General features: G+C 47.6%; 1 protein-coding gene across 15 annotated transcripts in view; it reads right to left on the reverse strand.

The window, feature by feature from the left end:
• Positions 1–12,920, reverse strand: part of LOC111563576 (histone-lysine N-methyltransferase 2C-like) — an 85,783-nt gene that overhangs the window by 40,059 nt on the left and 32,804 nt on the right. For 11 of the 15 annotated variants that reach the window (XM_055006985.1, XM_055006979.1, XM_055006988.1 and 8 more), the window contains 18 exons: positions 10,357–10,467; positions 10,103–10,204; positions 9,874–9,978; positions 9,202–9,383; positions 8,933–9,097; positions 8,629–8,738; positions 8,488–8,547; positions 6,591–6,693; positions 6,411–6,514; positions 6,151–6,279; positions 5,691–5,795; positions 5,450–5,574; positions 5,159–5,360; positions 4,531–4,608; positions 3,854–3,889; positions 2,592–2,732; positions 759–791; positions 440–553 (listed from right to left, as the gene is read on the reverse strand). In XM_055006985.1, coding sequence (XP_054862960.1) covers positions 440–553; positions 759–791; positions 2,592–2,732; positions 3,854–3,889; positions 4,531–4,608; positions 5,159–5,360; positions 5,450–5,574; positions 5,691–5,795; positions 6,151–6,279; positions 6,411–6,514; positions 6,591–6,693; positions 8,488–8,547; positions 8,629–8,738; positions 8,933–9,097; positions 9,202–9,383; positions 9,874–9,978; positions 10,103–10,204; positions 10,357–10,467 — 2,005 coding nt within the window. The remainder of the gene's footprint in view (positions 1–439; positions 554–758; positions 792–2,591; positions 2,733–3,853; positions 3,890–4,530; positions 4,609–5,158; positions 5,361–5,449; positions 5,575–5,690; positions 5,796–6,150; positions 6,280–6,410; positions 6,515–6,590; positions 6,694–8,487; positions 8,548–8,628; positions 8,739–8,932; positions 9,098–9,201; positions 9,384–9,873; positions 9,979–10,102; positions 10,205–10,356; positions 10,468–12,920) is intronic. The other 4 variants (XM_055006981.1, XM_055006993.1, XM_055006983.1 and 1 more) reach the window with 3 other exon arrangements.

A 12,920-nucleotide genomic window follows, 5' to 3' on the forward strand; every position in this document is an offset into this window, starting at 1 on the left:
ACAGAGAATCAATACATCTGATCAGTTAAAGATAACAGAGAATCAATACATCTGATCAGTCATCAATAACAGAGAATTAATACATCTGATCAGTTAAAGATAACAGAGAATCAATACATCTGATCAGTCATCAATAACAGAGAATCAATACATCTGATCAGTTAAAGATAACAGAGAATCAATACATCTAATCAGTTATCAATAACAGAATCAATACATCTGATCAGTTATCAATAACAGAGAATCAATACATCTGATCAGTTAAAGATAACAGAATCAATACATCTAATCAGTTATCAATAACAGAATCAATACATCTGATCAGTTGAAAATAACAGAGAATCAATACATCTGATCAGTTAAAAATAACAGAGGATTACGAATCTGTGTTGTGTGTCCCTGTGTTGTGCGTACCTGTATTGTGTTGTGTTGTGCGTACCTGTGTTGCGTGTGTGCGTCTTGCCCCCAACAGCAGTGTGTGTCTGTTGGTTGTTGCTGCTGTTTGGACTCAGGACTGCAGTGAAGACCTCCTCCACATCCTTCCCCTCCAGCTCTGCACACAGACACACAACAGACACACAACAGACACACACAATAGACGCACGACAGACACAACAGACACACAATAGACACACAGGTTATAAGACAGCCTCTCCAGTCAGGCTACACAATGAAGGCCTGGTGTTTAGGTGTGCAGGTGTTAAGTTGTGCAGGTGTTTAGGTGTTCAGGTGACCTGTAGCTGCAGGTGAAGTCTCACCTGGGATGTTGTAGAGTTTGCTGAGGATGGCTCCTGAAACAAACACACAGAAGTCAGTTGATCAGAATCACAGCAGGTTCATTCTTCACTGCAGTAAAAGTGTTTCTGTCTCATTTTTGTTGTTTTGTGTTTTGTTTGTTCAGTGTGTCAGATTTTTTGGCTTCTGTCTACTTCATGTTGTTTTGAGCCTCATTTAAATGTTTTATTCTTTATATTTTCCTTTAGTGTCTCTGTGGTGATTTTATCTCCTCATCCTGTAGATGTTCTTCTATCTCCATGTTTCCTCTCTACTCGGCTTATCATCTGTACAAGATGTTCCACCATGCTGGATGGATCTCCAACTACTAGATAGATGTTCTATCATGCTGGATGGATCTCCAACTACTAGAAGATGTTCCACCATGCTGGATGGATCTCCAACTACTAGAGGATGTTCCACCATGCTGGATGGATCTCCAACTACTAGAAGATGTTCCACCATGCTGGATGGATCTCCAACTACTAGAAGATGTTCCACCATGCTGGATGGATCTCCAACTACTAGAAGATGTTCCACCATGCTGGATGGATCTCCAACTACTAGAAGATGTTCCACCATGCTGGATGGATCTCCAACTACTAGAAGATGTTCCACCATGCTGGATGGATCCCCATCTACTAGATAGATGTTCCACCATGCTGGATGGATCTCCAACTACTAGATAGATGTTCTATCATGCTGGATGGATCTCCAACTACAAGAAGATGTTCCACCATGCTGGATGGATCTCCAACTACTAGAGGATGTTCCACCATGCTGGATGGATCTCCAACTACTAGAAGATGTTCCACCATGCTGGATGGATCTCCAACTACTAGAAGATGTTCCACCATGCTGGATAGATCCCCATCTACTAGAAGATGTTCCACCATGTTGGATGGATCTCCAACTACTAGAAGATGCTCCATCATGCTGGATGGATCTACAACTACTAGAAGATGTTCCACCATGCTGGGTGGATCTCCAACTAGAAGATGTTCCACCATGCTGGATGGCTCTCCAACTACAAGAAGATGTTCCACCATGCTGGATGGATCTCCAACTACTAGATAGATGTTCTATCATGCTGGATGGATCTCCAACTACAAGAAGATGTGCCACCATGCTGGATGGATCTCCAACTACTAGATAGATGTTCCATCATGCTGGATGGATCTCCAACTACTAGATAGATGTTCCATCATGCTGGATGGATCTCCAACTACTAGATAGATGTTCCATCATGCTGGATGGATCTCCAACTACTAGATAGATGTTCCATCATGCTGGATGGATCTCCAACTACTAGATAGATGTTTCACCATGCTGGTTGGATCTCCAACAGCCTGTTCCTCTGTTCTGTGTTTCTGCTGCTTTATTTCAGTCTCTCTGAGGAAACACTGCCTGCAGCTCAACCTGAAGCTCTCTGGATGCTGAGTCGGTCCTGGAGAACCAGAACCAGGAGGGAAGACATTAAGCTTCTGTTAAGAATCTCACACTTTTTTGGGGAGAAGTTTTAAATCAGATATGTAGAATAAAGTGATTCTGATGAAATATTAAACTTCTTTTCTCTGGTTTCCATCATTTTAACTACTGACAGAAGACATCTCTGGGTTCTCCGTCCTTCTTCGTGGTGTTCTGCTTCCACAGAGGACTTTAGATTGCAGTGAAAAATGAACCACAATGAGTTAAAATGAGACAAACAGCTGTTCAGAGGGTGAAACATCTGTTGGTAGAGTGAGGTCATTGATCCTAACACGTCCTAACATGGAAACTGGTCTGTGATCAGTGAAGTTCTGTCCCTCTAAACTGACCGTCAGTGACCATCTTGTCCAGTTCAGGACTCAAGATGGCGTCCAGAGGCTCCTCCTGCACCGCCCTCTGCCCACGCCCACTTCCTACTGGAGCCGAGGTCAAGGAGAGGTCATTGTCCATGGAGTTGATGTCCAGACCAGCTGAGGCAGACAAGACAGACAGACAGACAGACAGACAGACAGGGACATGAAAGGACAAAGGAAGACGGACGGAGAGACGGGAGGTCAGCAGCAGAAGAAGAACCACGGTGAGATTTACAGGAGAAGAAGCTGCAGAAATATGAGTCTGTTATGAGAACCTGTTTTTAACAGATCCTGCAGTCAAACTGAAGCAGCACCAGAACCAGACCTGCTCACCAGAACCAGACCTGCTCACCAGAACCAGCCGAAGCCACCACAGAACAACTATTCTGTCTGACTCCACTCTAAAGTGCTCATTCTTCAGAATCCTGTTCACAGCCACATATTAACAAGCTGAACGCAAATATAACAGCAGCCGTGATGTAAAACACATTCAAACGCCTCCAAAAGGCTGTTCAAAATGACTTTAAACCTGTTTGAACTGAAACACATTCAAAATGACTTTAAGACTAAACTAAACTGGAAAAAAATGATCCAAAACAATGAAAATGGTCAAAAACAACTTTGTCCAAAATGTGTCCAGAAAAATTCAAAATGACTATTGAGTAGTTCAAAAAGAAATAAATACTGAAGCCGGACCAAAGTTTGACCAAAGACTGACTAAAACTGATTTAAAATGACTCAAAATGTGTTCAGTACAACTCAAAAGGAGTCCAAAACAACTCTAAAATGATCTAAAGTAACTTGAAACCTGACATACATGACAAAAAAGGTTCCAAAATGACTCAAATGTGTCCAGTTAATCCAAAATGAATCCAAAACGACTACTGACTGGTCCAAAAAAAAAAAACCCAACTGAACTCCAGATAAATGCAACACGAACCAGAAGGATCCTTTAACCTCGAAGCGATTCTCAAGAGGTTTAGATTTCTGAAGTGTTCTGTGGCTGAATCAGACCCTTTAAGCAGCACTACAACAGAAACATTTTCCAGTTGTCTTCATATCCGTGTTCAGGGTCGGTGGCAGCTAAAGACTTCTTAGAGCAGACTGATGTTTTTACCGTCCGGCTCTGAACACAGCAGCTGGAACCTGTACATCTCAGAACGAGAAAACAGGATTGAAATGAGAGTCAAAGCTCAGCAGGAGGAGGACAGAGAAGAGGACTTCCTGTGAACTCTTACCGAACGGAGAGGGGGAGCGCTCCACCTGGAACTGACCTGCAAACAAACACACAGTCGCCATGGGAACGTCATCAGTCCTCTGCCTAAATGCTACCCTGTTCTCTACTGCAGGAACTGTCCCTGGAGATGCTGTTTCAGCTAAACTCAGAGGACAACCAGCACCACCAGTGGTCTCCATGTCCTCGCCCGCTCAGAAGACCCAGTTAAAGCTGTGGATCTACAGTGGAACCAGAAAGACTGAAAGGAAAGACGAGGAGGCTGATCCTGGTTCTAAACACAACGATCGACGTTTGTCCAAAACAACAAAGACGTGTCCTAAAGACTAATCTGTCCACCAGGAGGCTGGTTTTAACAACATTCTTGGCTGGTCCTATTCTATAGATCATTTTAGTAATCGAGTATTCTGGCAATTAATCCAGTAATCCGATTACTGGAATAACTGGAGGAATGGTTCCAGCCCTGGTTCAGTCTCCTGACCTCTGAGGTAACGGAGCAGTTGTTGGATCTACAGTGGAACCAGTGATGGTTCTTCAGGTCAAACTGATACTGCTTCGACTACAGAGCTAATCAGGATAACCAAATGGTACCAGAAGGACACTCGGTGCCATGAACAGTGAGTGAAGGTGGACGCTGCAGTGGAAACAGGAAGTGTGATGGCAGGATGCTGAGGATGGTACCTGTGTGTCCGGTGGCCAGGATGTGAGGGTCGGTGTTGAGGACGTCTGACAGATCCAGCAGAGCGTCCGTCGACATGGCTGGATGGTAACACACACACATGATTCACAGAGCACCACACGGGCCTGAATATAAGACTACATGGGTCTGGTCCCTGCTGGACCTCTGCAGCAAACACAGAAGAAACTCTCTGGACGGGATTAGAAGAACCTTCAGAACAACCTGCAGGTTAACCCTCTGAACCCTGAGCTGCTGGTTCTGGTTCATTTTAACTCATTGTAGATTCATTTTAACTCACTGTTGGTTCATTCAACCTGAAACTCTCTGGATGCTGAGTCGGTCCTGGAGAACCAGAACCAGGAGGAAAGTTCTAGTTTCAACAGAATCTTTATGTTAAAAATATTTTTAAATGATTTTTTTTTTGTTGCAAACGATGACCGTCTCAAAGTGATTGTTTGGACATTAAGTTAAACTGGGGGAGTTAAACTAGGCTCAGAGTGAACTACCCAGAATGCATCTCTGCGTAGATCATGAGGTTCTGCTGGTGATGCAGTCTTATATTCAGGCTGACCACAGATGAAGAAATGCTGATAAAATGACGAGAAGGAAACAGATGAAGAGGAAACTCACGCAGCGCTCCCTGCTTCCTGTTCACGGTGGTTGCCATGGCGCCCAACGGCTGCCCAGAGGGGGAGGGGCCATATGTTGAAGCAAGCGGATCTTTCACGTCATCTGTCGTTGCTCCTGGTTGGCTGCCGCCTGGCATCTCTGGCCCCACCCTCCTGTCCACCTGTCGGCTCCGGTCGAGAAGATCCCGACCAAAGAAGGCCTCCTGACAGAGACGGAGACAGCCAATCAGAGCGCAAGGATTCCCTTCAGTGTGTGTCCGTGTGTGTGTGTGTGTGTCACTGTGTGTGTTACCTGTAGATAAGAGGGGAACGCCTCCTCTAGCTTGGTCTTCTTCTTCCTATACCTCTTCTTCACCTTCTCCATCATCTGGTGAGCAGGGGGCGCCGTCTCCATGGCAACATCTGCGTCTACGAGGCCTGACGAGGACATTGGTTGGTCAGTTCACGTCTCCCGATGAGTCCGTCAGCTTTGTTTCTGACATCATCATGGACCAATAAAAACGGGGCGTGGCCAACAGGTACAGGTGTCTCACCTTTGTCTCGACCCAGCAGCAGCTCTGATGAATCTTTCCTGCACAGTTTGATTCTGCTCGGACCGGCCTTCCCTCCACGCTGACGGACCATGAAGCCCCCGATACCTGAGAGACAGATGGAGACAGGTAGAGGAAGGTAGAAGCAGGTAGAGAGAGGTGGAGGTAGAGACAGGTGGAGACAGGTGGCGATAGAGACAGGTAGAGGAAGGTAGAAGCAGGTAGAGACAGGTGGAGACAGAGACAGGTGGAGACAGAGACAGGTGGAGACAGGTGGAGGTAGAGACAGATGGAGACAGGTGGAGACAGGTGGAGGTAGAGACAGGTGGAGACAGGTGGAGGCAGAGACAGATGGAGACAGGTGGAGGCAGAGACAGGTGGAGACAGATGGAGACAGGTGGAGGCAGGTACAGAGGCTGTCCTCTGATATCCTGGTGTATTTTCTGACCCCGCCCCTCCTCACCTGGCCTGTAGGGTTTCCTCTTCCTCTTCTTGTTGCCATCAGTAACCTCAGGCTCCTTCATGACATCATCATCGTGGGCGTGGTCTCGCTCAGGGCTGGAGTCGGATTTCATGTCGCACTCCAAGTCACCTGGACGGAAGACAGATGATGATTTTAACAACTATTTTTAAAACTTTAACTTAACAGCGTTCATTATTGGGGGGACATCTCTGCTCTATGGGGACATCCCTTCTCTGGAGACAACTGTCTGTGGAACTGACCTCTGCTGGGGTCCTGGTCTGTGGGGGGTTCTGGGTCCGGTGGGGTCTGCAGGACGGACACGCTGTTCTGGTTGATGATCCTCAGCTTCAGTTTGGGTTTACACCTGCAGACAGGAAGCAGCCCATCAGTCTGAAGACGCTCAGCAGCTCACCTTGAGAAGAAGGGGGCGGCAACTTTACCTGCGATACCTGCGTGGTGACGTCAGAGGCTCAACCAAAGACTGCAGGTGAGACAGACCCGACTCAGTGAGACACACTCCATCCTGAGTGTACGTCTTTGTGTCTGCAAACAGTGACATCATCACATGTAGGACGACTTTTAACCTGCTGCCCCCCTCAGTAATCAGATTACTTTTGTCTCTGGTATCAGATTACTAACTACAGGTTAAATTCAGGCTCCACAGCAGGAACTCAGTGGAACTAAAGTGAGGTTCTTTGGTTCCTCCTTCAGTCCTCCTCAGCATGGAGGAAACCAGAGTCCACTCATTTCTTCCCTGTGTTCTTCAGCTGCTCTTTGCTGGAGGGGTTCTGTTGCTCTACATTTCTCTGGAGAACACCTCAAAGGTTCTGCTGGCTTCAGGACTCACACTGTCCAGGTCCTGGTTCCACTTGGTTCTAGTGGAGAAGCTCTGGTGTGATGTTGTTCTCTGGATGTTCTCCTGCTGGAATGTTCCTCTTCTTCATCTGGTCAGGCAGGATTCTGGTTCCTCCTCAGACCTTCATGCTGCTTCTAGAAATGTCTTCAACACCTTCTGACCTCATGCAGCCCCAGATCATCACACTCCCACCTCCGTGCTTCACTGTCAGGACTCTGCATCCACTGTGGTAGTCCTGGTCAGGTTCTCACCAAATATCTGGACTCCATCTGAGCCCAACTCATTGATCTTCATCTGACCAAAGAATGTTCTCCAGCATCCATCAGGCTTCTTCTCATGTTCTTCAGCAAACTTTCATCTGGAAGTTTAGTTCTGAGCAGCAACCAGGTTTAGTTCTGGTCCTCCGTCCATAGAGGTTGATGTTCTGAAGGTTCCTTCACACTGTCTGAGCTTCACACTAACTCTGGTTTCCATGGAGAACCCCTGAGCCAAGTCTGAAGCAGCTGCCGTCTGTTTTTACAGCTGGATGGAGGAAGTAGTTCACCGTCTGTGGAGTCATTTTAGAAGCTCTGATTAGTGGAACTATGACTCCTTCTAGACCTCCTGATTAGTGGAAATATGACTCCTTCTAGACCTCCTGATTGGTGGTACTATGACTCCTTCTAGACCTCCTGATTGGTGGTACTATGACTCCTTCTAGACCTCCTGATTAGTGGTACTATGACTCCTTCTAGACCTCCTGATTAGTGCTACTATGACTCCTCCTAGACCTCCTGATTAGTGCTACTATGACTCCTTCTAGACCTCCTGATTAGTGGTACCATGACTCCTTCTAGACCTCCTGATTAGTGGAACTATGACTCCTTCTAGACCTCCTGATTAGTGGTACTATGACTCCTTCTAGACCTCCTGATTAGTGGAACTATGACTCCTTCTAGACCTCCTGATTAGTGGAACTATGACTCCTTCTAGACCTCCTGATTAGTGGAACTATGACTCCTTCTAGACCTCCTGATTAGTGGAACTATGACTCCTTCTAGACCTCCTGATTAGTGGAACTATGACTCCTTCTAGACCTCCTGATTAGTGGAACTATGACTCCTTCTAGACCTCCTGATTAGTGGATCTATGACTCCTTCTAGACCTCCTGATCCCTGCTGACTCTGTGCTTCACTGGTTTTTAGTTGCTCACTGATCTTCCTGGATCTTTTTTCCATCTTTGTCGAGCCTCTCAGTCAGATGTTTCTCTTCCTCTGTTCAGTTCTTTTCCATGTGGAGCCATGATGCAGACATAGATAGACCCAGTCCATAGGTCCAGGACTGAGAAGGTTCATTTTAGAACCATGTTCATCAGGTAGACTGACTGGAATCACAGCTGGACTCTTTGGTTCTTTGAGTTTCTACTTTGGAGCCTGAACTTTCAGTTTAGTATTCATTAAGTTCTATAAAAAGCATGAGACTAAGAGCAGAAAGTATCTGACCATGTTCTCTGATCCTGGAGATGATCTGAGCCATGTAGGGGCCCATGGAGTCGGACCTCCCTGAAACAAACACAGATCAGAGTGAACACTGGCGTCACCGTTAAAGCTCGTATTCCTGCTTCCAGCTGAACGTGTTTTTACCAAAGGAGCTGCGGCCGTGAGTTTTGCACAGCGAACAGTCGAAGCCTTCATCAGCGGCGAACTCCACCTCGTCCTCAGTGGTCAGACCCTGGCACACAGCGTGGACCCACCTGAACACAGGTCAGACCAGAACAACCTCAGAGCCACGGTGGAGGTTCATAGAATCGCCCGGCACAAACACGAGAAGTAGTTCTGAGTTTTACCTGTCTGTGGTCCTGAGTCTTACCTGTCTATAGTCTTACCTGTCTGTGGTCCTGAGTCTTACCTGTCTATAGTCTTACCTGTCTGTGGTCCTGAGTCTTACCTGTCACACTGCTGACACTGCAGCACCAGCTCGTCCTCAGAGTAGCGTCGGTGACAGAGAGGACAGTGGCTCAGGCTGCAGCACGGACCACACAGACTGTAGTTACTCTGCCAATCACAGTGCAGCCCAGCGGAGGCGGAGCCACACTGGACGCACCACACACACCTGAGAACAGAGGACATATCACCTGTTAGTGGGGAGAAACACACACCTGAGGACTCACACACAGAAATATACACGCTGCCAGTTTGATTGACAGGCAGACCCACCACTTGCACTTCCAGGCTCCTTTGGGGACGGTGTGGAGGGGCGGGTCCAGGCAGTAGGTGTGGTAGCTGATGTCACAGTCATCGCATAGCAACAGTCGCCCGGGGTCGCTGGCCTCGCCACATGCCTCGCACACTGTACACTCCAGACAACGCCACCCTTTGGTCAGGACCACCCGCGTGATCTGCAGACCACACCAGGAATCAGATTACAGTCAGGTGTAGTCAGATTACAGTCAGGTGTAGTCAGATTACAGTCAGGTGTAGTCAGATTACAGCCAGGTGTAGTCAGATTAGAATAAATTGTAATCAGATTACAGTCAGGTGTAACCAGATCAGAACAAGTTGTAATCAGATTATAGTCAGGTGTAATCAGATTGCAGTCAGGCTTAATGAGATTACAGTCAGGTGTAATCAGATTACAGTCAGGTGTAATCAGATTACAGTCAAGTGTAATCAGATTACAGTAGGGTATAATCAGATTACAGTGGGGTATAATCAGATTAGTCAAGCGTAATCAGATTAGAATAAACCGTAATCAGATTACAGTCAGGTGTAATCACATGAGAATAAGTTGTAATCAGATTACAGGCAGATGTAATCAGATTACAGTCAGGTGTAATCAGACTACAGTCAGGTGTAATCAGATTACAGTCAGGTGCAGTGTGTGCTCACCTTGACGTTGACGCAGTAAGGATGGTAACACTGTCCGCACTGAGAACACGCCAGGAGTCGGCCTTCAGCTCCTTGACCAAAACTACCACACACTACACACATGTCCTGTTCACACACACGCACACACAGAATGCATTAACATTATTTATATAGAGACCCAGACTTGTCCTGTACTTCCTGCTCTCTCCTAGCCCTACACTCAGGTGTGTCCTGCTCCAGGTGAGCGTACCTGTCTGAGGGTGAAGTGGTCCGAGGTGGAGAACATCACCACCGTGTTGTGCATCGAGTTCTCCTCTTCCTCCTTCGGCTGGAACGTTTCCACGAAGGCACACTGAAGCAGAGGAACACAGAGATCAATATCCTGTGATCAGTGATCGATCAGTTTAGCCTCAACGCTCACCTCCGTTACCATGGAGATGCAGCTCTGTGTGTTAGTTGTACATTAGTTTTGTGCGTTAGTTGTGTGTGTTTGTGCGTCCTTACTCCCTGGGACAGGGTCAGACTGTCCTGGGTCTTCAGGCGGCTCCGTCCTCTCCCTCCTCGTCCTCCTCCTCCTCTCGACCTCCTTCTGCCCGGAAACCCTGAACCGCGACCCTGGGGGGGAGGAGTTACATCGTCATGCTGTGACATCACACAGCTGTTACAGAGGAAACACTACATGACACACAATGACATCAGCAGGGCTGTCGTTGACAGGGACAGAAACAGGAGTCACAACACCATGTTAACTACTCTCATTACAGTCCCTGAACGTCCCACACTCATCACAGTCCCTGAACGTCCCACACTCATTACAGTCGACAAACGTCCCACACTCATTACAGTCCCTGAACGTCCCACATTCATCACAGTCCCTGAACGTCCCACACTCATTACAGTCGACGAACGTCCCACACTCATTACAGTCCCTGAACGTCCCACACTCATTACAGTCCCTGAACGTCCCACAGTCATTACAGTCCCTGAACGTCCCACACTCATTACAGTCCCTGAACGTCCCACACTCATTACAGTCCCTGAACGTCCCACACTCAGTAGTCAATGAACGTCCCACACTCATTACAGTCGACGAACGTCCCACACTCATTACAGTCCCTGAACGTCCCACACTCATTACAGTCCCTGAACGTCCCACACTCATTACAGTCCCTGAACGTCCCACACTCATTACAGTCGACGAATATCCCACACTCATTAGTCGACGAACGTCCCACACTCATTACAGTCCCTGAACGTCCCACACTCATTACAGTCCCTGAACGTCCCACACTCATTACAGTCCCTGAACGTCCCACACTCATTACAGTCCCTGAACGTCCCACACTCATTATAGTCCCTGAACGTCCCACACTCATTACAGTCGACGAACGTCCCACACTCATTACAGTCCCTGAACGTCCCACACTCATTACAGTCCCTGAACGTCCCACATTCATTACAGTCGATGAACGTCCCACACTCAGTAGTCCCTGAACGTCCCACACTCATTACAGTCGATGAACGTCCCACACTCAGTAGTCGATGAACGTCCCACACTCGTTACAGTCCCCGAACGTCCCACACTCGTTACAGTCCCTGAACGTCCCACACTCATTACAGTCCCTGAACGTCCCACACTCATTACAGTCCCTGAACGTCCCACACTCATTACAGTCCCTGAATGTACCACACTCATTACAGTCGACGAACGTCACACTCATTACAGTCCCTGAACGTCACACACTCATTACAGTCCCTGAACGTCCCACATTCATTACAGTCGATGAACGTCCCACACTCAGTAGTCCCTGAACGTCCCACACTCATTACAGTCGATGAACGTCCCACACTCAGTAGTCGATGAACGTCCCACACTCGTTACAGTCCCCGAACGTCCCACACTCGTTACAGTCCCTGAACGTCCCACACTCATTACAGTCCCTGAACGTCCCACACTCATTACAGTCCCTGAACGTCCCACACTCATTACAGTCCCTGAATGTACCACACTCATTACAGTCGACGAACGTCACACTCATTACAGTCCCTGAACGTCACACACTCATTACAGTCCCTGAACGTCCCACATTCATTACAGTCGATGAACGTCCCACACTCAGTAGTCCCTGAACGTCCCACACTCATTACAGTCGATGAACGTCCCACACTCAGTAGTCGATGAACGTCCCACACTCGTTACAGTCGACGAACGTCCCACACTCATTACAGTCCCCGAACGTCCCACACTCATTACAGTTGATGAATGTCCCACACTCATTACAGTCCCTGAACGTCCCACACTCATTACAGTCGCTGAACGTCCCACACTCATTACAGTCCCTGAATGTACCACACTCATTACAGTCGATGAACGTCACACACTCATTACAGTCCCTGAACGTCACACACTCATTACAGTCCCTGAACGTCACACACTCATTACAGTCCCTAAACGTCCCACACTCATTACAGTCCCCGAACGTCCCACACTCATTACAGTTGATGAATGTCCCACACTCATTACAGTCCCTGAACGTCCCACACTCATTACAGTCCCTGAACGTCCCACACTCATTACAGTCCCTGAATGTACCACACTCATTACAGTCGATGAACGTCACACACTCATTACAGTCCCTGAACGTCACACTCATTGCAGTCCCTGAACGTCACACACTCATTACAGTCCCTGAACGTCCCACACTCATTACAGTCCCCGAACGTCCCACACTCATTACAGTTGATGAATGTCCCACACTCATTACAGTCCTTGAACGTCCCACACTCATTACAGTCCCTGAACGTCCCACACTCATTACAGTCCCTGAATGTACCACACTCATTACAGTCGATGAACGTCACACACTCATTACAGTCCCTGAACGTCACACACTCATTACAGTCCCTGAACGTCACACACTCATTACAGTCCCTGAACGTCACACACTCATTACAGTCCCTGAATGTCCCCGAGTCATTTTGGTCCCAGACTCATTAGTACTTAAACGCCCCACGCTCCTTGCAGTCCCTGAAGGCCCCATGCTTCCTGAAGCCCGTCCTTTAATGGG

The sequence above is a fragment of the Amphiprion ocellaris genome, chromosome 22 (assembly GCF_022539595.1).
Source record: "Amphiprion ocellaris isolate individual 3 ecotype Okinawa chromosome 22, ASM2253959v1, whole genome shotgun sequence".
Classification (NCBI taxonomy): Eukaryota; Metazoa; Chordata; class Actinopteri; family Pomacentridae; genus Amphiprion; species Amphiprion ocellaris.